Source organism: Perognathus longimembris, chromosome 1 (assembly GCF_023159225.1).
Source record: "Perognathus longimembris pacificus isolate PPM17 chromosome 1, ASM2315922v1, whole genome shotgun sequence".
Lineage (NCBI taxonomy): Eukaryota > Metazoa > Chordata > Mammalia > Rodentia > Heteromyidae > Perognathus > Perognathus longimembris.
Window position 1 is genome coordinate 155,655,014 of NC_063161.1, and position 24,477 is coordinate 155,679,490.

Here is a 24,477-nt window from a genome sequence, read left to right on the forward strand (position 1 = left end):
CAATATAGAAATATCTCACTAGGGCTACACTCTTCAGTATGAAGAGGAAGTCAGAGCATGCGTCTTCCTTAGAAGCACATGTGTCTAGAAGTTGCATTTTTGTATTTCCTACAATGCTCAGGATGTCCTTGCAGCATGTAAAGATCAAGACTAAGACTGGCCTCTGTCAAGAAGCGTGATTACCAGGTTTACATCATAATGAGAACGATAGCAGCAGATCAGATATTGCAAAAACCCGAAGTAATGAGTTAAGAGATAGGCTAACATTTCTTCCTAAAACTCGAGAAACAAAAGGAAATGAATCCTATCAGTTGCTTCTAGATGTCATATGGATGGGTGTCTGGAGCTCTGAAGAGGAGGAAAGGGGCAGATGTGAGGAAATGTTTGTAGTATATTAAGGTCAAAATCAGATCATGAGACCACTGATACAGAGTGAGATCAGTTGAGAGAGAACAGGTATGTGTGCACATGAGATTGCCCCACACCTAGAAATGGAAGTGACCTGTGGCTGAGGGTCCTGACTCTAGGACAGATTTGCTTTAATCCTGACTCTTACAGTAGCCACAAATAAGGATTTGAGCAAATTGTTTAACATCAACTAAGTTTCTATTCATCTGTAAAATGGGACAATAATAGTACCTGTCTCATAGTGTAGTAAGAACAGAAATTGGTGGACAAATGTGTGTAAAATGACTGGCATTGTGTCTGGCATTAGTCCATACCAGGTACATGTTATTGTTTTTATTGTCACTAAACTGAAATATAAAATAGTTTTTTTCTAGGTGTTAGATTTAAAATTTCTTCAGTGGGTTTTCTTCTAACAAACATGTACTAGGTGCCTAATTAAGAAAACACTATTTAGGCCAGGTATGGTAGTTCATTCTTGCAATCCTAGTAATGTAGGAGGGAGAGATCAGGAGGTTCACTGTTTGAGGCCAGCCTGAGCAGAAAGTTTGTGAGACACCATCTTAACCAACAACTGGGAATGGTAGCTCATTTTTGTCATCCCAGCTATGCAGGAAGCATAAATAGGAGGATCATAGTTCAGGTTGGTCTTCTTTAAGAGACAAAAAAAAAAAGCTGAATGGCTCAAGTGGTAAAGCACCTGCTTGCAAGTACAAGGCTCTGAGTTTAAACCCCAGTATCACCAAAGAGAAAAGAAAATGTGTGTGTGTATGTGTGTGTGTGTGTGTGTGTGTGTGTGTGTGTGTGTATGTGTATCTGTTTGTCTGTCTGTCTGTCTCTGTCTATGCATTCATGTGTATCCTGGGGCTTGAACTCAGGACCTGGGCACTGTCCCTGAGATTTTTTTTTCTGAAGGCCAGTGCTCTTCCAATTCAGTCACAGCTCCACTTCCAGCTCTTTGGTGGTTAATTGGAGATAAGAGTCACAGAGACTATCCTGTCCAGGGTGGCTTCAAACTGAGATCCTCAGATCTCAGCCTCCTCAGTAGCTAGGATTGCAAGTATGAACCATTGGCATCCAGTTAGTATAATTATTTTTAAGAGGAAATCTAAGTGATGCATTTGGGTGGGAAAAAAAAAATCTTTGAAGAATGTGGAGAAAGGGAGTTGAGTATCATCTCAATGGAAGGGCAGAAAACGGACATGTGGCCCCATGGGCCTCGCATCCAGCTTGTTAATCTTGTTGAGCGGAGCTGCTGGCAGCTGCTCTCCATTCTGTTAATTGGGGCCCTTTCCCTGTCACATGGATGGAGACTGTTAGCAGGGTTGCACTTGGCTGCTGCCTGGCTCCAACAGCTGGTTCCAATTGTGCAGAGCGGCACAGGACTGAGGCTGGGAAGGGAAATGTTTTGGGAAATCCGCGTCATCTTCCTGACCCTAAATCTAGTACATGTTTTCCAGGCAGACGGTAGTTTGAGGATTTAACGAAACAGTAGTGACTATAAACGAGTTATTATTCTATAGGAACAAACAAGACTGAAAGCCAAGAAAGCTGAATTACTTCTGTTCTTTCAGTATCTCTCCCACCCATACATTTGCCTGGCTTGTCCCCTCTGGCTCTCCCCCTTACCCTGTGTAGTTTGTCAGGTGAGGGGTCCTGAGTTCTTCGTTCAGGAAGCCTGTGTGCACCTCTCCCTGGGCCCTGCCTCTTTCCTTTCTCTATATTCACGACTTCAGCATGTGTTTGTTTCAAATTACTAAAGAATTGCTCTCAGGTGAGAACATGGAATACTCCTATGGTTGCAGGTTTGATTCCAGTGCAACAGGAGTGTGCTGCATGGGCAGGTCCTACTCTACTGCTCCAGTTTCCAGGGCAGTTAAGTCCTAGGAACACTCATGTGCAGCTGTGAGGAGCTGTTTCTGCTTCTTCCTCCTTTGCCTTTGCATCCCACTCAGAAAACAAAACAAAACAAAATTCAGTGCTTATCTGGCCTCATACTCATCCTTTCCTGCCAGCCTCCTCTCATCTCTCCTCATGCCCCTTCCTGTCCAGCCATCTCGTTCTTCTCAGCTATGCCATGGGCTTCCTGCTTCTGGGCCTTCACATATGTACTTCCTGCTACCTAGACCCTCTTCCATCCTACAGCTGTGGAGGATGTGTCCCCCCTCCCCGCTTTCTGAGGATCTCCCCTCCAGGCTAGTTTACCCAACAGGGCCTTTGAGACTTCTTCAAGTATACCCTTCTCAGTTTTTCAAATAATTCAGTTGTCATCTGACTTAATTAGGAGTCTTTCTTCTTTTCCCTCCCTGTAGAGCCTGAGCTCTGTGAAAGCGAGAGCCTGTGTGTTGTGTTCATGGCGGTGCCTCCTAAGACCTATTTTACTTTGCAAACTAAGTGAATGTAGGCATGCTTTACAAACTTCCACTACCACTGCCCCTTCCTTTTCTCCTTCTTGCCTATCCTCCCTTATTTTTCCTTCTTGTCCTTGTCCTTTCTTGAATTATCACCATTTACCAGCATCACCATCATCGTTGTCTAAGAAAAAGCTTAAGGCACCTCTGCCTACTGTCTTAGAACATCACTTCATTGCTACCTGCCCTCTGGGTATCTCTTTCATAAAGGTCTGGATAAATCTTTTGTCCACTTTTAAAAAATTAGGCTACTTGTCTTTTTTTTTAAATTCACTTGTAACCATTTTTTATATATTACAGATGTTATTTTAAGTGCTTCCCAATTCTTTGTAGTCTGTTATATTTTATTTTCTTACAGTAGCTAAATACAATAGAGGGAATTTTTTAAATTTTTGTTTCTGAAGAATCTCTGTTTTCTTCTAAGCCTCGTTTTTTTCTGATGTCTTGGTCTGTCTTTTTCTCTTCTTGTGCTGGTTTAACTCAGGTACCTGATGGCTCCTGGTGGCTTCCCTTCTGAACTCTCTTGGGACTTGCCAGTGCAAAACACAGTGGCAGGCTTGTCCTATAGAGAGACAGGCAGGGGACACAGGTGCTTGCAGAGTGATGAACTGAATGTCCGCAAGAGGAACTTTACTGTGGGATGCAAGAGGGAGCCTGTAGTCCCCCATCCTGTTTGAACATAGGGCTACATGCCTGAGGTGGCAAGAAGGTGCACTGCCAAAACCTTGGTTCTGCCATCTAAGCTCCCCCAGCTGGCTCCATCATCCCCACAGTCTCCGCACAACAGAGTCTAGCTTGAACCTTTCTGTTTCTACCAGAAGTGTATTGAAGCCCTTCATGCGAAGGCAATACCCATCTGCTGCCATCCTCTTTGCCAGCTTGGGTTTCCTTTTCTTTCTTTTTCTTTTTTTTGCCAGTCCTGGACCTTGAACTCTGGGCATGGGCACTGTCCCTAAGCTCCTTTTGCTCAAGGCTAGTGCTCTACCACTTGAGCTATGGCACCACTTCCAACTTTTTTCAGTGATTAATTGGAGATAAGAGTCTGACAGACTTTCCTGCCTGGGCTGGCTTTGAACCATGATCCTCAGATCTCAGTCTCCTGAATAGCTAGGATTACAGGTATGAGCCACTGGCGGATTTCCTTTCCATTTGTGATTTGTCAGTGGCATCTTGAGAGCAGTGTTAGGCAAATGTATGTCATGTGTCACATAAAGTTGCCCGATTTGAACATACAGCAATGATTATAAGTCGCTTGGGGTTTGTCACAGTATCACAGTGACAGGCAGAAGCAGCTTCTTCCTTTTGAAACATGTTTCTGGTGACAGATTAATCACATTGTTCTCTCTTTCATATTTGACCAGTGGTCTCAGCAAAGGTGATAGCAGAATATTATATTTAATCGTGTAGATGATAAAACAAACACACAAAAGCACTTAAGTTTTGTTAATAAACAACAGTATCTGCTAGAACTGAGGATTTTACCCAGGGAAGAACAGAACCCTAGATGTGCCTCCCATGAGGATGAGCTTGTTGCAAGGAACTGGATGAGTGTAGTATTCTTCCCAATTAGTATATTTACAGACTGGCACCTTTGTTGCCTAAAACGACCAAGAGGTCCTGTTCTTTTCCATGGCCTATTTTGGCAACATTAGGTTGTTCTAAGTTCTAGTTTTTCTGGCACTAAGCAAAACATAGGCTTAAAAACCAGACCACAGTTTGGATCCCACCTGGTTCTAACTCCTTTGTGTGATGTTGGACAAATGGCAGCCTCTCCTACTATGTGGAGATTACCCTGCTACCTGGATCCCATGCTGCTTGTACATTCAGAGCTAACACATGGATGCACTGGCTTGGAGCCTGTAGGCTGTTTGGCCCTGAGTAAACTCTGCCTATGTATCTGGAAGCTCTGCTCCTAGGAGAGCTGCTAGGGCTGGATTCTTCTTTCCCTTTTGTCTTTTATGAGGCACCATGCCCTCTTCAGGCATTGGTAGCCCAATTCCTAGGCCAAACTTGCTTCAGGCATTGGGCTCCCAGAAGCCCTGTTCTATGACTTCCACTGTCTCTTCCATCCTTTTATCCAGATCTCCCCTAGGCTGGTGCCTGTTGGAGCCTCAGTGGAGGCATGAAGCTCTGCCTGGCTTGGTTGAGGATAAGATCCTGCCACTCTGTCCACACTCCCTGTGTTGCCTGAACACATCAAACTCTTCTACTTATTTTTTCATTTAGAAATTTTACCATAGCTAAAATATGGAACCAACCCAGATGCCCTCAGTAGATGAATGGATCAAGAAAATGTGGTACATATATACAGTGGAATTCTATGCTTCCATCAGAAAGAATGACATCACCCCATTCATAAGGAAATGGAAAGACTTGGAAAAAATTATATCAAGTGAAGTTAGCCAGACCCAAAGAAACAGATTCCATGGTTTCGCTCCTTGGTAGTGATTAGTATATGACTAGGATGGACCTAGCAGAGGATCACATAGCTCAGTAGCTCTGTACATATGATCATATAAGATGATGCTAAGCGAAATGAACTCTAAGATATGGAAACAGGAGGCTTTTCTTGTTGTTGTTATTTTTAATGTACTATGTTAAAGTATTTCTTTTTTCTTTCCTATGGTTTATCCCCTGTTGTCATTGTATTTGATTTTGGTACCCTAGATATTGTATATATGTTTATCTGAATAAGGGAAGGGGAACATCAAAATATTGAGATAAAGGATGAAGGGCGAATCAAATGCAACAGTGATACTCACAAGACAATATATTGGAAATTAACTATACATCTTGGGGTGGGGGAATTGGAGGGAAGGGAAGGAAGGAGAAAAATGAGGGAGGGGGTGATAAGATTGGCAAGAAATATACTCACTACCTTATAAATGTAACTGTAACCCCTCTGTACACCCCTTGACAACACAATTAAATTAAAAAAAGAAATTGGAGGTAAGAGTTGATGTGAAGGTTCCATGAGGATGAAATGAAATGGCGTACATGGAGCATTTAGCATGGTTCCTGGCTTTAGTAGCTGCTCAGTAAGTCTTACAGGGTCCACCCTCTGGCTGGCCCAGGTCTTCATCCCAGGCATCAGAGTCTCGGTGCCTGGGGACTGTTCTCTTGGAACTCCTCTCACCCCCTCACTCCCCAATTTGAACTTCAGACTCTCCTGGCCTGGGTTTTTGGCCCCTGCTCCCATCTGCTCCGTGCTTCTCTCCCTGAGCATTGCTTTATTAATTTAACTAACATTTGCATTGTGCAACCACTAGGCTAAGTAAATACTTTGCAAGTGCTAATAACATTCCTTTCAAGGACTCATCCTAATGATGACTTCTTCCTGTGTGTGGGTGACAAGGCCTAGAGTCCCTGAGGGGACGCATCAGCTCCTCTACCATATGCCTGTCTCCAGAGCCTATTCTTAATCCCTGTCACCAGGGGCCAGCCCTACAGTGTCTTCCTCCATATCATTCAGACCCTACTCCACATGCACACTTCCTTTTAACTAAGACTGTCATGCCCCTCCTCCTCCTCTTCCTCCTCCTTCTCCTTTCTTTTTGTGCTGGGGCTTGAATGCAGGACCTCACTCTCTTGCTTAGCTTTTTTGCTCAAGGCCACTACTCTACCACTTGAGCCACCCCTCTACTTCTGGCTTTTTGCTGATTAATTGGAGATAAGAGTCTCTTGGATTTGCCCAGACTGGCTTTGCACCTCCATCCTCAGATCTCAACCTCCTGAGTAGTTTTGATTACAGGCATGAGTCACCAGGACCCATCTCATTAGCTTTTCTGAAGATTGCTCATAGGTTTAAGTAAATCTGGAAATTCCTTCTTTTTGTTTCTGTTTTTTTCCTGCCAGAAGATGGGGTAATATGAGGAAGGGAAAGGTGGCTGTGGAGAACCGTGGTGGCATGACATTGGCTGGTGCCGGCCTCGTAATGGTTCTGAAAGTCTGATTCAGTGACTCTTCCTTGAGGGTGGTGTGCTTTCCATGTGGACATGTTCAGCAAACGTGATTTGGAGAAGACCACGGATCTGAATTAAGCCCACATGTGGGAGGGCCACGTGTTGGCGCCAGCTTCCTATGGCCTGACGGCGTGGATGCTGCAGGGGTCTTCAGGGAGAACATGTCACCACTCCCAGGTGTCCTCTTCCAAGGATTACCTCACTGGTCTCAGACACCACCAGGGTTGGGCCTGTCTCAGGCCACGTCAAGGTATCTGACTTCCAGACCCCTCAGCTCAAAGCTGGCTGCTAGTAGGGTGAGCCTTCTGTCTGTGGGGCCCAGGGAGCAGGGTGAGCTGAGACCAGTGTTGACTCGTACTATCATCTAGAAATGCATGCAGGTGGAGGCATTAAAACAGAGTTGTTTTTGTGCCAGTTAGGGATTTTTCCATAGACAGTGTCTTGTAATAAACATTTGCTTTTGACTGTCAGAGTGAGTTTCTAAATGAATCCCACATTGTTATGAGTTTTTATTTAAGGCAGCTGCACAGACACCCTTTTGGTCTGATCCTGCTGATTTTGAGGTGCTGTGCAGGCATCCTCTTGATCCTGCCGATTTTGAGGTACACATGGGATGCCAAGGGAGGTGTGGCCAGCAGGTAGCTAGGTCTTCTGGGCTGGAGCTCAAGACAGGAATGTGGCCAGCGCAGAGACATTCTACTAAAGCCAAGACATATCTGTGCTCTCCAGGTGAAACACACAAGGCTGAAGGAGGCAAGTTTGGACAGATCTAGGTAGGGCTGGGGGTCAGGTGTGGAAAAGAGCAACTGGAAGTAGGACTGAGCACAATAAGCTTGAGGTAGGAGATAACTAGGAGAATACAGAGTCCAAAGGTCATGATAGGCCCCAAGGGCCTGTGGAGGGCAGTTGTGTCCCAGTTAGAAGTTGGCCTTACTGGAGGAAAGAGAAGCTGCAGGTGAGCGGGAGGCAGAGAAAAGTGAGAGAGGGAAGAAGAAAAAGCAGGAGCTGGAAGAGCATCTGTTATTAATGTTATTAATGGGAGAGGTTTATATACCCTGAAATGTAACAAGAATGGGTAACTGGAAGGAAGACAGGGGTAAGGGCTCTGAGAAAACAGACTGGTTGGACAGGACCAGGAGAGAGTGGCTTCTAAGGAAGGAAGCAGAGGGCTTCTTGAAAATCCCAAGCTTAGTGGCAGGAAGCTTTCTGCTCACCGCTTCTGTTTTCTCTGATGAATCTGTAAAATGCCCCTGTGATGCAGGGGGAGGTCCCAGGAGACTCTGGAAGAACCCTGTGCAGACTTTGGGGCCCTTGTTCTCTCTACCTCAGCCCAGGACTTAGCGGGGGCAGCCTGAGTGAGCTGTGGGTTTAGTGCTGTGGGATGGGTTAGTGCGGCTCACCCGGGATGTAGGGGCGCCAAGCTCTTGTCTCTCCTCCAGAGCCAGCCTTGTCTCCTATGGTCAATTTTAACTTAATTGTGATCAAATCAGTTCCATAGCACGGGCCTTTTTTAGGCATTAGTGACTGGAGAAGTTTTGTTCTATTACTTCACATTTTCCAAGCCCACTTCACACAGATGGAATCTCTTGTAATCCTGTAAGGCCAAACACAGAAGGGGAGTCACGCCAAAGAGGTTGGCTGAGAGTTGGTTTAGAGCAGATAGAATGGTCTGATTTCTTCTGACATTGTGATAAATCTTTCTGGACTGAGTTTAGGAGGTTCCAGTGCTGAGAAGCCCTGAGCCTTCACTCACTCCACAGATGCTGGCCGGGCATCAGCATCCGCCAGCTCTCCTGCTGCCGCCCAACAGCCGCTTTGGCCTGCAGTCCCCACTGCAATCCTGGGGCCACTTTTATTCTAGCTTATGCCCAGGACACCCTTGATAGGGACAGGATCCAGAACAAGGCATATCAGCTCCATGTCCTTTGTGTCACCCATTTTACCAAAGCACCTTTCTGAAATAGTGTTCCATGCTACCAGGGTTTCAGTTGTAAATTTTACCTGCCTCCTAGTGCACACGCGCCTTATAAAACTGTTAAAACCCTCAGAGTCATAAAAATGTTCAAATCAAATAAATTCAGATACCTGCTTTGGCTCTTTTCTGCCTGTCACTAGCAAAACAAGCGGGTTTCGTTCATAGTTCAAGACAGGAACAAGTGTAGGGGGAAAAGGAAGGTGGTGTTTGGTGTTTGAGCGGAGGCTACACGCTGCTTTCCACACTTTGCAGCAGTGTACCTCCAAGTGTTACCAGATCCTGTGTGTGCCAGGCTCTCATGGGCTATTCTCAAATGAGAATGTGCAAGTTCTGAGATTTCACATTGCCCACCGCTGGGATGTAGACGGCCACCATCGGCCCCAGGCTTGTCTTGACTATATGGCACAACATCGCTCCCTTTCTGCCTTCCCAAGCTGATGTGCAAATAAGACCACAGACTCTAAATTAAATGAACATGTACATGTAAGTAAGGGCTTTGTTAAAATATTCCAAAATTGGGCAACAACTGCACCTCAGTTCTTCAATATCAGTTAATGAACTGAGTTTTATATGTGATTATAACCTATCCTTTTCAGCATTGAGTTTGGGATTCCCAGAGACAGAGATCTAAAAAATAAATAAATAAACCTCCAAAAGTGCAATAAAATGTATTTGCAAAATGATTCAAGTGTTCAATAGGAGTTGGAGTAGTAAATGCAATTGGGGCAAATCATTCACAAACATACATTTTGAGAACAAGGAGAATCAGAGTAAACAGAGGTAAGTCCTTCAAGAGATTCAAGTCTTGTTTTGAGAAGTCACGGGATTTGTTCTCCTTGGTTAAAATGGATGTGTGAGAATTGCATGAGATAACACAAGTGAAATGCCTGATCCAGGCTGAATTGTGGCATTAGTTGATATCATAGTCTTTAGACGTGGGGTCTATACATTATGAGTGTGGGAAGGAGCTGGCAGGGTCCAGGTTGGTTGTGTTCTGTGGGCATGACTGTGAGGACATGATGTCATTTATAGATGCCAGGCAGCCAGGAAGAAGTGCGACTCAGTTCCACAGTAGTGTTCCATGCCCAGTTAGATCTTGTGTGTATGAAAGAGACATAGTCTCACTCTGTAGCTCCGGCTGGCCCAGAGCTCAGATCTTCCTGCCTCAGTGTCATGAGTGCTGGGATTTTAGGCTTGCATCACCATCCTTGTTCCCAGCTGCTTCATCTTCTAACCAAAGTTGCCAATGACTTCAGAGCTTTCCACATATGCCTATTTAGGGCTTGCCTTTGGATCCTAAAGAGTACTCAATGAACCCAGTGCTTCAGACATAACTTCCTAGACAGTAAGTTTGGTCTTTGGCCATTTCCTCTGTCCTCTCTACTTCCCTGATCTGTGTTTGCTCCAGTTGGTGGGCAATGGACTCTCATTAAGATCTTAAAAAAATTCCAAGCGTATGGAACACACACACACACACACACACACACACACACACACACACACACACACACCCATATCCTAATTATACAGAGGCATGGTATGAGTTAACAGGAGGTTTGAGGACTTTAGCTGCTACCAACTACCTTTCCTTCCTTCTCTGTGAAGTCTCAAGCTGGGAAAGCTGGGTGGTTGAATAATAGCTTTCAAGATCTTGTTCCTGGGGCTGGGAATATGGCCTAGTGGCAAGAGCGCTTGCCTCGTATACATGAGGCCCTGGGTTCAGTTCCCCAGCACCACATATACAGAAAATGGCCAGAAGTGGCGCTGTGGCTCAAGCGGCAGAGTGCTAACCTTGAGCAAAAAGAAGCCAGGGAAGGTGCTCAGGCCCTGAGTCCAAGGCCCAGGACTGGCAAAACAACAACAACAACAAAAAAGATCTTGTTCCTTTTATAGTACCTCAAGTAATCCCATGAGATAGCTCCTGTTATCTCCAGATAGGAACCAGGCCTACATTAGGTAAAACTTAGATGCAGTGATTGACTGAATTATGGTGCTAATCCTGCTGGGAAAGTAGAGACGAGGTTCCTGCACGGGACACTAAAGGGAACTCTTTGGTTATATGAGAGATAAGAGGGGCCAACTTCCAGAAATAACCCCAGGGAATCCCAGAAGCTTCTTGGTTGCTATGGTTTGGGTCTGGGACTTTACCTGATTCCAGGAATGGAGGAGTTATGTGTTCGATGAAATCTGGAGTTCTTCAGGTTTTAAAATTTAATTTCAAGTTAGCCTAGAACCCTACAATCACATATACACCAAGATGAATCCTACTCATTCAAATATTTATGCCTCTTTCAGTTTGTACTGTTAAGAAAGGACTTCTGGTCCCAGAGAAGCTGGCAGAATGGCAGTTGTGGGATTAAGAATATTTTGGCACCAGAATGCTAGGAAATGTGGCCAGAGTCTTGGGGAAGAGTATGTTGTATCTTCTTTCCTCTGGTCATGTTGGTGTGTACTGCTACCTGTAGATCCAGCCCTTCTCTCCCACCTGGTGCACCTCCATGTCCACCTTCTAATTAGACGGCCTGGGATGTTTTGTATCCTGGTTAGAATCTCTGTTGAAACTAACTCTGTGCTTCCTAGGAACTAGCCAGCTGTGGATGGAGTAAGAAGGAGAAACATAGTCTCGCCCCCAACGTCGTGGCCTTTACCAGGAGATTTAACCAGGTAAGCAACATCCTTTGCAGGTACCTGTCTCAGTGGCTCTGTTGTCCCTGTAGGTTGAAGAGTCCTCCAACCACAGCTGGGTCCAATCCCAGGTGCTAGCTAGGTACCTGGCCCCAGGTTTAAACCCTTCTCCTTAAACCACCCACCTTCATGCTTGTGCTATTACAATACTTTTTGCAAGGTGGATGGAACTGAACACAACTTCAGTTCCACATAAAGCAAGGTTTCAGTACTTCAGAGTGCTCAGGGAAGTCCTGCAGTGGGGATCTAACCTCTGCCCACTCCTCCAGCCTCACTTCCCATCCTTCCCTCTCCCTCCTCTGGCTCCACTGCCCCTGGCTTGCCATCTCTAGCTGAGTGCAGCCTATCTGCACTGTCAGGTCCCCTGTGTGCTGTTCTCTGAATGGAGGCCTCTGCCCTTCATTCAGCCTCATTCTGATCTTAGACTGAATGCTACCTCCTCAGGGAACTCTTGCTGGGCCCCCAGCCTGTATGCAGTTTCCCTGTCAAACACTCACCTTGCACCTCATTGCACCTTATACTTCTCTGTGATCCCTTACTCACTGGCTCTCATTTTGTATCACTCTGTGGTCTCTGCCTTCCTTGCTGGTCTGTGAGTGCCATGAAAGTAATGTCATGCCCATCCTGTTCATCACAGCATCCACACCTTGCCAAGTTAAGGCATTTGTGTAATAGACTCTCAGTAAATTCATGTGGAGCAAATGAGTCCTATGTTTAGACAACACTGAACATCTTGAAGGATTCTTGAACACTCCTTGACTCCGGATTTACTGGCCCTACACAATTCCAGACTGACTTGGTCTATCCAGAACCCTGGCTCCAGGTATGACAAACTGTATCTCGTTTATTGGAGTGGTGATCACAGATGTGGACCAAATGAGGGGGGAGCTTCTGATTTTTCAGCCAGTGCCTCTAGAATATGATTTTTTTTGTGTGTGTGTAGAAAATACCCTGAAAAACCCTCTTTGCATTAGCCAACATTCCAAATAGTCATTGACAGTTTTTCTTCCTCAATCTTTTTTTTTTTTTTAAATGAGGACAGTGGCCTTGGGGTTACATAATGTGAGTGCTGGCCCTCTGGGCCTGGGGCCTGTGTTCCCTTGAGGTCGTAGCTCCAGCTGGACCTGCCTTTGCGGAAATGCTTGGTCTTGTGCATCACTGTTGCTCAATCCCGCTAGCCCTCTCTAGCCTCAGTGTCTGCCCAAGGACAGTGGGGGCCTCAGGGAGCCACCAGCTGAGTCTTAAGATCAAGGCTGGAGCTGGCAGTAGTATTCTTTGGGGAGATGTTGAGGAGCCAAGAAAGGTCTAGATGTATCTGAGTAAAGAGCTGCACACAGTTTGTTTTGGAAGCCTTTTTCTTCTTTTCTCCTTCCTTTGAAAATCCTTTCAACTGAACTTAGTTTAAAAACAAAACAAAACAAAAGACGGAACAATAAAAAAAACCCAGATGTGCACAAATTATCAAGAGATTCATAGTTTCCTTAACAAAACTATTTGACTGGGAGTCAACTCAATTCCCACCTCTGACTAACCATGGGGCTCCCTGAGGAAATCAGGGATTCTGAAGTAATGTTTCATACTTCAGTGCCAGCTCAGCTTGGTGAAGGCAGTGTAGCTTGTTCTGTGAACAGTTGTATTTGTCCTGCTCAAACCAAGTGGTGAAATGAGCCAGAAGTGAAGTTACATTTTCTCAAACCCAGTGCTCTGGGAAATGGTCTTTCTGCTGGAGCTTCCCGGAGAGCCAGCAGCTCTTGGACATAGCCATAGCAGCTCTGGCTTGCAAACTGGCCATGTGCCGGGCCTGGTTCACCACTGTGGCTGCTTTCTTTGAGATGAGCTCATTGGTGGACCTGACCCATGTGAGGACAGGATTCCTCATCAGACTCCAGATAAGAGAAAACCCCACTTTCTTCATCTGTGACTGAGAGTAATGACAGTGTTTACTTGACACAGTTGCTATAGTTACATGGAATATGTGTCAAGAGCTTTTAGATTAGTGGCATCCAAATGTTTTAGAGGGAAATAAAGGAAAGTGGGAAGATAGCTGATTGGAAGGAGATTGCCAGGGACTTAAAGCTTCTTGTGGCCAAACCAGAAGCCTAGGAGTGAGTGCCCTGTTCTACTCGCCTGCTTTCCTATGGAGTCTTGAGTCCTTTGTAATTTATTCATTGAGTGGCAGGAAGAGCTTGACTAAGTTCACCAAAGGTGTTCCAGGCCTGTCACCCTCAAGGAGTTCAACATACAGTATAGAAATTTTCAATCATTCTGGGGTCACAGGTTCTCATAAGAACCTGACAATGTCATTAGTTGGGTGCTAGTGGCTCACACCTGTAATCTTAGCTACTTGGGAAGCTAAGACTGGAAGGATCATGGTTTGACACCAGTCTGGACAGAAAAGTTGGCAAGGCCCTTCCTACCCCGCAGCTGGGCCCAGTGGCACACACAAGTCATCTGAAACTGTGTGGGAGGCTGAGACTGGAAGGATTGCTGTACCAAGCCAGCTTGGGCAGAAAAGTCCATGAGACTTCATGTCCGCAGGTTGTCGCACACCTGTGTTCCCAGTCAAGACAGAAAGCCTGAAAGTAGGTGGATTGCAGTTCAGGTGTGCATCTGGATGGGAAGCAAGACCTATCCTAAGAATCAGTGAAAAAGAGGTGGACTCACGGCTCAGCAGTATTGTGCCCCCCTGGCAAGTAGGAGGCTCTGAGTTAAAAACCTCAATATCTCTACCCCCACCCCCTCCCCACAAAGCCATGAATTTGACATTATGAATCTGTCCCCAGAAAATACACAGGCATTTAAATTTAATTTTATGTGTTTTCTGTCAGCTTAAAGCATGTACAGACGTTGGGAGGGCATCTTAGATACTCAAACAGGCCTTGGTTTGAATCTTAGCCCTACAACTTACTAGCTGCACAGTCTTGGTCTATTTTTGGCCTCTATGAGCTCATCTTCCTCAGGAATAATCTTAGGTGGTAGTTGAGGATGAAATAAGAAGCGTGGGTATAGGGCTGGGGATATAGCCTAGTGGCAAGAGTGCCTGCCTCGGATACACGAGGTCCTAGGTTCGATTCCCCAGCACCACATATACAGAAAATGGCCAGAAGCGGCGCTGTGGCTCAAGTGGCAGAGTGCTAGCCTTGAGCGGGAAGAAGCCAGGGACAGTGCTCAGGCCCTGAGTCCAAGGCCCAGGACTGGCAAAAAAAAAAAAAAAAAAAGAAGAAGCGTGGGTATAAAGGCCCAGTACTTAACATATAGGAAATGATTCATGTTAACTTAAAAAAAATAGTACTGGGGGTTGATTTTAGGGTCCTGGACTGCTACAGTGGTGTAACACTAATGAGTCACACTTCTAGTCTTATTTTATTCCCTTTCTTCCCCTTCCTTCTCCTTCCCTTTCCTCCCCCTCTCCTTCTTTCCACTTTCCCCCTTCTCCTCTTTCCCTCCTTCTCCTCTCCCTCTCCTTCTTTCCTGTTTCCCCTTCCATTCTCCTTTCCTTTCTTCCCCCCTTCTTTCTTCTTTCCCCTCTCCTTCCCTTTCCCTTCCCTTCCCTTTTTTGTGCTAGTCCTGGGCCTTGAACTCAGGGCCTGGGTGCTGTCCCTGAGCTTTTTGCCTCAAAACAAGTGCTTTCCCACTATTGCAACTATTGCTCCATTTCTGGCTTTTTGGTGGCTACTAAGAGTAAGAGTCTCATGGTCTTCCTTGCTCAGGCTGGATTCAGACTACAATCCTCAGATGTCAGCCTCCTGAGTAGCTAGAATTACAGGCATGAGCTACCAGTGCTCAGCTTGTTTTCTTTTCTTTATAAGAAGATAGTTGTCATCTCACTTCCTACTTGGGCCAGCACCTGCGCTGCAGTCTACTTTTAGTTTACTTCATCACTGGGACCATAGGAGTATGCCACTGTGTCCATCTATGGGATATTATGGCCTCCAATCATAATAGTCCTGTTCTCAGCTTCTAAAGTAGGTGTGATTGCAGGTGTGAGTCACTAGTACCCAGCTGATACAATTTAACTTTAAAAGAGGGAGGGTATTGATATCATCCTATTAATTGACCTGAAAAGTCCTATATTTATTCATGGTTTAAGAAAAATCTCAGCAAATTAAAAATCAAGGGGAGCTGGGTGCTGGTGGCTCATGCCTGTAATCCTAGCTACTCAGCAGGCTGAGATCTGAGCATTGAAACCAGCCAGGCAGGAAAGTGTGTGAGACTCTTCTCTCCATTAAACTACTCAGAAAAAGCCGGAAGTGATGCTGTGGCTCAAGTGGTAGAGCACTAGCCTTGAGTACAAAGAGGCTCAGGGACAGTGCCCAGGCCCTGAATTTGAGCCCCAGGATTGGCAAAAAAAAAAAAAAAAAAAAATCAAGGGGAACTTCTTCAACTTTAGTACATGCTTAAGAGAATATTTATTGTCATGTTCTCTTGAACATCTACTAAAATACTTTAGTTAAGATTATGCTTAATAGTAAGACACTAAACACTTGCCCTATAAAGTTTGATCAGGATGAAGGTGTGTTCTTTAACTAGTTATATATAACATTGTGTTATGGAAAGTCTTGCGTAGTGCAATAAGACAAGAAAAAATAAAAGATATTCAGAATAGAGAGAAAGAACTCAAGATGTCTTAACTCACAGTTGTTGTGACTGTCTATAGAAATTTCTCAAGAAATCTATTTTTCAAAACCCTTCTGGAACTAACTAAAGTATAACAAGGTTTCAGGGTACAGGGTAAGTATACTGAAGTAAGCTGTTTTCCTGTATACCAGAAATGAAGAATTGGAATTTGAAATGAAAAACAACAGTAACAACCAAAACAAAAACACAGTTTTTAATAGCACTAAAACAAAACTTTAGTAATTTATCTTACAAAATATGTGCAAGTTTACATGTAGAAAGCTACAAAACACTGATGAAAATAATCAAAATACATTTGAATAAATGGAGAGATATGCCATCTACATCGATCAAAGCATTCATTATTACGATGCCAGTTCTGCCTTCTTACCAAGATGGAGCTGAAAGCAAAGAAGGAAGCTCCCACCCTTCCCAAAGCTGAAGCCAAGATGGCAGACACACACTGCCAAGAAGGCAAAGCTGAAAGGTTTCCATAGCCACAAAATGCAGATACAAAATGTCACCCACCTTGCAGAAGCCTAAGACTCTACAGATCTAGTAGCAGCTCTTTATCCTTGGAAGAGTGTCCTCAGGAGAAGCAAGTTTAACCCCTATGCCATCATCAAGTTCTCCCTGGCCACTGAGTTTCCATAAAGAAGACCGAACACAGCAACCACTTGTGTTCATTGTGTATGTCAAAGCCAACAAGCATCAGATCAAGCAGGCTGTGAAGAAGCTCTATGACATTGATGTGGCCAAGGTCTATATCTTAATCATGCCTGCCAACAATATTAACATGACACATGTCTCAATAGAAAGATGAGTAAGGGACCTGAGAAGGAAATTCTTCAATAGTATAAGTGGCTTATAATGATTTGGAACAGAAGATGTGCACTGAAAAAAAATTCAAAAAAAGTTAACTGGATGTTCATAAAAGAAATGCAAACAGTGTGAAACCATTTTGTCCATTGGGTAGTAAAGAGGAAAAGAATTTAACAACTGGTTTTGGCTGGTGTAGGAAAACATGGATCTGCTTAAACTTGCTGATGGATCAAAATCAAACCTTTTGGAAGCCAAGTTCTGTATATATATATATTTCTGGGGAAAAAAGATGCACACCCTTTTTTCATTTCACCTTACAGGAATTTATTCTCAGACTTTAATAAAAAAAAATACAAGGATTTATGTGCAAAGGTGTTTGCTACAGTATTATTTACCACAACAAAATAACTAGAAATGGCCAGCCCCACAGTAGGTGCTTACATCAGCCAGTGGTGATGCATCTCTGTGATGATATACTTGGAGCTGTAAAAAATTAGAGACACGGGTTGGGAATGTGGCTTAGCAGTAGAGCGCTTGCCTAGCACGCACAAAGCCCTGGGTTCCAATCCTCAGCACCACATAAACAGAAAAAGCCAAAAGTGGTGCTGTGGCTCAAGAGGTAGAGTGCTAGCCTTGAACGAAAAGAATCTGGGAACAGTGCTCAGGCCCTGAGTCCAAGCCCCAGAACTGGCCAATCAATCAATCAATAAACAAACAAATATAAAAAAAAAAAGAAAAAGAAATGACAGGCTGGGCACCCGTGGCTCATTCCTGTCATCCTAGCTACTCATAAGGCTGAGATCTGAGGATCAAGGGTCAAAGCCAGCCTGTCAGGAAAGTCTGTGAGGCTCTAATCTCCAATAGATTACCAAGAAACTAGAAGTGGTGCTGTGGCTCAAGTGGTAAAGCACTAGTTTTGAGCAAAAGAAGCTCAGGGACAGCACCCAGGCCCTGAGTTCAAACCCCAGGACTGGAAAAAAAAATTGCAGACAGATATTGACTTCAAAAGTTCTTCTGACATATAATTAATGTTTGCCAATTTAGTTGAGAAAGACAACCATATGTTGTATATACGGAAAAAAAGTGGGAAGACATATACCACCCTGTTCATCTGTATGTGAGACTAATAAGTTTACAAATGGTTCTTTGTCCCTATCTCTATTTCCCTTATACTCTGTATCAAGTTTCTGTGAAATTTTGTATCTAAAGAAGAGAATATAAAGTTAAAACTGGTTAAAACTGTTGCTCTGCATGTTTCATCTTTCTCATCTGGCCCTCCTTCTCATCTCCTTCACTGGGGCCCCCCCTCAGGCCCCTCACCTCTCTGTCACCATTGGCTTAGTGTTCTAGCTGGTGCCCCTGACCAACAGAAGGATCTCACATGCAGCTCCATTCAGAAGCCTCTGAATTCCCTATGAGAGATAGCACCATAGTTCTGTCATCTCTCTTTGCTCCAGGACCCTTGGTCTGGTCATCCTCTCCCTCTCCAGTTTCATCTGCCCTCCCTTCTGTACCCCACAGAGCTCCTTCAGGCCTGTCAGCCACCACTGGTCCCGGTCAGTCTTGAATTACTATAAGAGCTTCTTCCCATCTTCCAGAGCCTGCTCTCATCTGTCATTACTCCCCATACTATGGTTCGCCTGCCTTGAACTCTTCAGTGGCCATTATCACAGTTGCTTTCCAGTTCAGAGATTTCTGGAGGGTTTTGCTTCCTCTCTTGGTCATTTCCGTGCCAGGAAAGGTGTGGACTTCAGTGACTTCACATAACTGTGAGATCAAATTGTTTCATCAGAGCTGCCTCTGCACACTGTTTGCTGCTGCAGATCCAGAGTCAACTCTGTCATTTTCCATAGTTTTGCCAGGGAAAAATATGTGAGGTTTTGGCAGGCAGGAATCTATTAAATTATACATATAAAGCAGCACACGAGATTATGTGGCATAAGAAGTGCACATATTAAAATATAAGATCATTGAGTTTACTGTTTGGTACTTAGAAGAACTTTCTTCCATAACTGGCTAGTAAACATGAGACTGAATTTAATTTTGGCAATTCCTTGGAAAAAATGATTCTATGGAAACCCAGGCGTGTCCTGGGGGCAACCACCAGTAATTTCACTGAAGAAAACATTCTCTAAGGCTCCTGCTTGATATAAAACACAAACTGTTGATTCCTGGCTTCCCTTTCCTATTTCCTCTTTGAAAAGGGACAGTTTTTCAATCAGGAGAGCCTCCCTTATTGCAGCAGGGAGCTTGGAATGCTAACTCCAGGCCATCCTCTCTGTCTTTTTTTCTTATCAAGTTGTGTGTGTGTGTGTGTGTGTGTGTGTGTGTGTGTGTGTGTGTGTGCTGCCTTGCCTTCCTCTTCATGCACACATCCCCCTGCTGTGCCACTGCACCCTCTCTCCTTGTACTGCTGCCATGGCACTCTTGGGCGTCCATGTTTCATACAACACTGTTGTGATGGGAGTGAGGCATAAGAAAGAAAGCTAGCCATTTCCCAGCAGCTCTTGGCTGCCCCTTCCCTATGTTTTCTTGAGGTGCTGTGAGTCAGCCCGTTCCCACCAGTAGCCCCCAGCGGCTCAGGGCTGTGGGTGTGTGTGAGAGGTCAGGCAAAAATGAGGATCTTCACCAAAGCTACTGACACAGGCTTTGGCGTGTGCTAGTGCCAGAAGAAAAAACCCATTCGCTTGGGTTATTTCTTTTTTTTTTTTTTTTTTTGCCAGTCCTGGGGCTTGGACTCAGGGCCTGAGCACTCTCCCTGGCTTCTTTTTGCTCAAGGCTAGCACTCTACCACTTGAGCCACAGCACCACTTCTGGCCATTTTCTATATATGTGGTGCTGGGGAACAGAACCCAGGGCTTCATGAATACGAGGCAAGCACTGTTGCCACTAGGCCATATTCCCAGCCCGTCGCTTGGGTTATTTCATGGAACTTTGAAAGACACTTCTGTGTTGTTTATAATTGCTAAACCTCTTTTAGAAAATTGGTTGCCTTTCCACATTATATTGGTAAAACTTCCTTATCTCTAACCTGGCAGGCCATATGAAGTCAGCGTACATCTCTTTGTCTGACTGTTGCCATCCCTCTATCCATTCTCCCATTATTCACGGTGCCCTCACATATGGAGCCAAGGAGTCCAGGCTGAATCACCTCCCAATTCCCTGCAGCTCCTGCAGAAACTTCCTTTCTTTTCTTTTTTTTGCCAGTCCTGGGGCTTGGACTCAGGGTCTGAGCACTGTCCCTGGCTTCTTTTTGCTCAAGGCTAGCACTCTATCACTTGAGCCACAGTGCCACTTCTGGCTTTTTTCTATATATGTGGTGCTGAGGAATTGAACCCAGGGCTTCATGTATACAAGGCAAGCACTCTACCACTAGGCTACATTTCCAGCCCTGAAACTTCCTTTCTTAAAATGTTTTTATTTATTTCTTGCCAGTCCTGAGGCTTGAACTCTGGGCCTGGGCACTGTCCTTGAGCTTCTTTTGCTCAAGGCTAGCACTCTCCCACTTGAGCCACAGCACCACCGCCTCCAGCTTTTTATGAGTAATTTATTGGAGGTAAGAGTCACTTTTCCTGCCCTGGCTGGCTTTGAACTCTGTTCCTCAGATCTCAGCCTCCTGAGTAGCCAGGATGACAGGTGTGAGCCACTGGCACCCAGCTCTGCAGAGGACCCAGTCCTTCCCTGGGTGATGGCAGAAGTGCCTTCTTCTCACATTACCACCCGTATGCTACAGAGGGTCACTGGAAACAGGGTCCCCAGGGATCCAGGGTCAGGTGCCACAAGAAAACCAACCTTATATGACCTCAGGTCTTGCTCCTGTACCTTCCTGGCCTCCCAGAAATCCCACAGCAGCGGTGGTGCAGATGGTCTGGATGGCATTTAACAACTTCTCTCTGTGTGTTTGTGTGTATATTTGTGTATTGCAGGTCAGTTTTTGGGTTGTACGAGAAATTCTAACAGCACAGACTTTAAAAATAAGGGCAGAAATCCTGAGCCATTTTGTGAAAATAGCCAAGGTAAGCTGTTATATTATTTTTATTTATTTTGTGTCTTAAAATGTACTTCCTCAGTACTTCGTATGGTTCTTTGCCCTGAGCCTGCTGGACAAGGTCCAATGGCGGGGTGGGGTGGGGGTGTACCATCTGACCTTCCCAGGCAGAGCCCGCTGTAAGACCCACTAGGCTTCCAATACCCCTGTACCCTGTTTGTGCTTTGGCAGCATCTCCCTCTATCCCTTAATTGTGTCAGAAAACCATTCTCCTCACTTGAGATTTCAGTACTTCCAAACTGCCTTCTGGACTCCATTCATCCTCCTCCTTTAGACACTGGCTGTGCCAAGGCTGGTGGGTTGTACTTAGTACCTGTGGCTGTGATCTCTTCATATCATGTATAATTGTGTTGCTGGTCATCAGGTTCCACCCACTTTACCCTGAACTAAGGCCAGAGCCAGGTGACCCTGCTGACCCCTGTGCCCACCTGCTACTCCCGGCTTCATAGTCTATGCCCTTGTGCTTGTTGGATCCCTTTCTCCTCTTTCCTCATGTCTGCTAGTTCATGGCTTTCCCAGACCATTGTCAAGTCACGTAGCTCCTCCCTGTGCCCTTCTCCCACCACCCAGGTTTACCAGGTTCCAGAATCATTGCTCTGCCTGGTTCAGTGCTTGCTTTGTGTGTGATGGTGTTGTCTTCCCACCTGCATCTCTGGAGAGCTGCCCTGAACTGAGCTCTTCTGTCCCAGGCAGTGTAGCAGCTCCTGTACTAATGGGGTCACACTCAGTGCTCACATAGTATCATTCCATCTGCAGAGTGAGAAGGGGACTTAAGGAGGTGAAGTGTTGTGCTCAGGCCCTAAGCTAGTCATTGACAGCAGCAATCAAAGCCATGTCTCATTGCCTTCAGGGGAGCAGCTCTGCTATCCCTCTATAGGAAGATTAAGCTTGTCAGGCTGTAAGATATGTTAGGGGCAGTGGTCACAATGATGTCCCATAGAGTCTCTTCACATGTCTGGAACTGGTGCTGAGCTGAAAGCTTCTTGTCCCTGCCCATCAGTTCTATGCTAAGCCAGAGTAAGGAGTGGGATGTGGCTGTAGCCCTCCTGGGACCTGCAGTTTGGAACTGAGTTATGGTCCTCATTCAGGGATACAGAATCCTTCCTCCTTAATCCTTCCATTATCTATACTGCAGATGGTAATGCTGGCCCTGCACCCTGCAGGTATCCCTGGGAAATCCTCTTTACTGGGCCTTGATTTTCTCATCTGGAAAATGGAATTGGTAAAAATCTTCCAGAAACCTTTCAGCTTTAGAAAGAAATTTGGTAATAGGCATAGCAATTGAGATGCTAGAATGAAATTAAGTTCACTTAGGGAATCTGTTATTACACACAGGAAGCCGTTTGAGATTATAACAAGATGTACTAAAAGAAACATTAACAGAGCTACAAGGGGCAGGCTTAAGAGCTTTTCATCTATTATTCATTTTACCTGCTGTGTGCTGAGTGCTGTACTGGATACTGACAACATGGTGGTAGATTGTATTTGGTCCCTGCTCTCAGGGAACACAGGTAGACAATCGGAGCTAGGCAAGTAAAAATAAGTACAATCCAAGTGCCAGAGCCTGCGTAAGAGAACAGAGGTCAGTCCCCAGTCTTCTTAGATTTGCAAACATGGCGAGGAAAGGCATTTTAGAGGAAAGGGCATCTGAGCATCCCCAAGATAAGGGGAGAGAAAAGGAGTCTTTCAGACAGAGAGGACCAAGCCTCATCTTGTACTGAATATGTACCCCAGGTCCAGGCATTGCCTTTGCTGGGTACAGGCACCATCTCATGCAGGCTACCATCCATGATTACCTTCCGAGTTTTATCTACAAGGACAACAAGACTCAGAGGATTGAGTAACTTGCTGAAGGAAACAAATCGAGGGAGCTAGGATTGGAACCAGGTCTTTGGGTTCCATAAAGCCTGCTCACTAAGACAGGGTTCACTGCCTCCTAAGAATGAGACACAGGACCACGGTTCCAGTTAGCAAGTTTCCCCAGTATGAAACCAAGAACACAGCAACTGCATTTTTCTGCACTGACTCTGCTGTGGCTCATTTGTGGCCCTCCATGGTAAGGGACTTGTCTGCGACTGAATTGACTCCAAATGTTCTCACTCACTCTCACTGGTTCAAAGGGACTGCGAAGCGGGAAGCAGGAGCCTTGCCTTTCCAGCTGAGAGAGATTACGGAGATTGATAACATCTTCCCCTGGCCTCTTTCTTGTTGGGTGTTAAGGTAATCACAATGGAACCACTGATGCTTGCCGGCAGGGCCAGAGTCAGCTTACAGAAGCCTGTTGGGACAGGTTCAGATTCATCTAAAAAAAGAATATAAAGGGATTATCGGATCTCATCTCAAGCCATGTTTCTGTCCGGCAACCAGACGATCAGCCTAGGAAAATTTCCAAGTCTTTTAGATGCAGGCTCACCTTTTGACAATTGAGAGAAATAGAGCATATGGTTCCTATGAACTTCTTAGAACTATATTTTCTACATGAGATATTTTTAAATGTAATTGAATTTCATAAATATGACAACATTTGGTAATACTTGAGCATGTTTTTCTTTTGTTGTTTATAGCAGCAAAATAATGTATTCCATATCTTTTTTTTTTTCCTCCAGAAACTTCTAGAACTCAACAACCTTCATTCTCTCATGTCTGTGGTATCAGCATTACAAAGTGCTCCCATCTTCAGGCTGACAAAAACCTGGGCTGTAAGTTAATCTCCTAAGTTTGTCCCTTTGATTTCTGAGGTCCTTTTCATTGCTGAAGACCTGCATGGCTTAAGCCTCTGGCTTTTCCTGGCTGCACTCTTTTAGGGACAGTTACTGTGTGTTAATGAAATGTTCTCGGAGCATCTTCACAGCTTCAATGCCTCCTAAGCACCTTTTTGCTTCAAGGGGTGGGTATGGGTGCTGATGTAGCTGAGGTTGAAGCCCCTAGTGGGAACCTTTCTGGACCTCTATGTGCTTGTTGTTATCCATAATGGCCAAGTCAGCGCATAACTTCTGCCTTCCAATTGGCCACACTTATCTCTGCCAGGCTACAAGCTGCACTTGGAAGGGTCTCTGGCTGATGGTTTGCAGCTGCCCTGGGTCACTGGCCATATTGCTCAGTTTCTCTAGAGAAACCTGTGACCCTAATATAGGAAAAAGTGATTTTCTTCTTTTTTTTCCTGAGGCCATGGATAATTTCTGCTCAGAGGTGGAGTCTGATAGTTATATAATTGAGTCTGTAGGAAAGTTTTTCTGCTGTAAAAATACTTAAAAATATCTCAGACCTCTTTATCCTTCTTAGTTGGCCCAGTGCCTGACTTGGGGGAAGTAATTGCTATTTCCATAGCTCATTAGTATTCACCTCTTGGCCTGCATTGCCTGGTCCAGGGTCTCTCTCAGAAATATAACCCTTGCCTTTCAAGACCCATTTATGTCCCATTGCACTGGCAAGAACTGTATGGAATTGTCAGATGTACTTCAACAACTCATTTCCGACCTTCTTTCTCCTAGTCTGTAGGACTGGGCTCTGTTCCTACTTGGCTGGCTTAAGGAACCTTTAAAACACTTAAGG

At 45.0% G+C, this 24,477-nt stretch overlaps 1 protein-coding gene across 6 annotated transcripts in view; it reads left to right on the plus strand.

The window, feature by feature from the left end:
• Positions 1-24,477, plus strand: part of Ralgps1 (Ral GEF with PH domain and SH3 binding motif 1) — a 235,789-nt gene that overhangs the window by 63,396 nt on the left and 147,916 nt on the right. For all 6 annotated transcript variants that reach the window (XM_048343137.1, XM_048343155.1, XM_048343130.1 and 3 more), the window contains exons 5-7: positions 11,334-11,417; positions 20,804-20,893; positions 23,532-23,624. In XM_048343137.1, the coding sequence (XP_048199094.1) occupies positions 11,334-11,417; positions 20,804-20,893; positions 23,532-23,624 (267 nt within the window). The remainder of the gene's footprint in view (positions 1-11,333; positions 11,418-20,803; positions 20,894-23,531; positions 23,625-24,477) is intronic.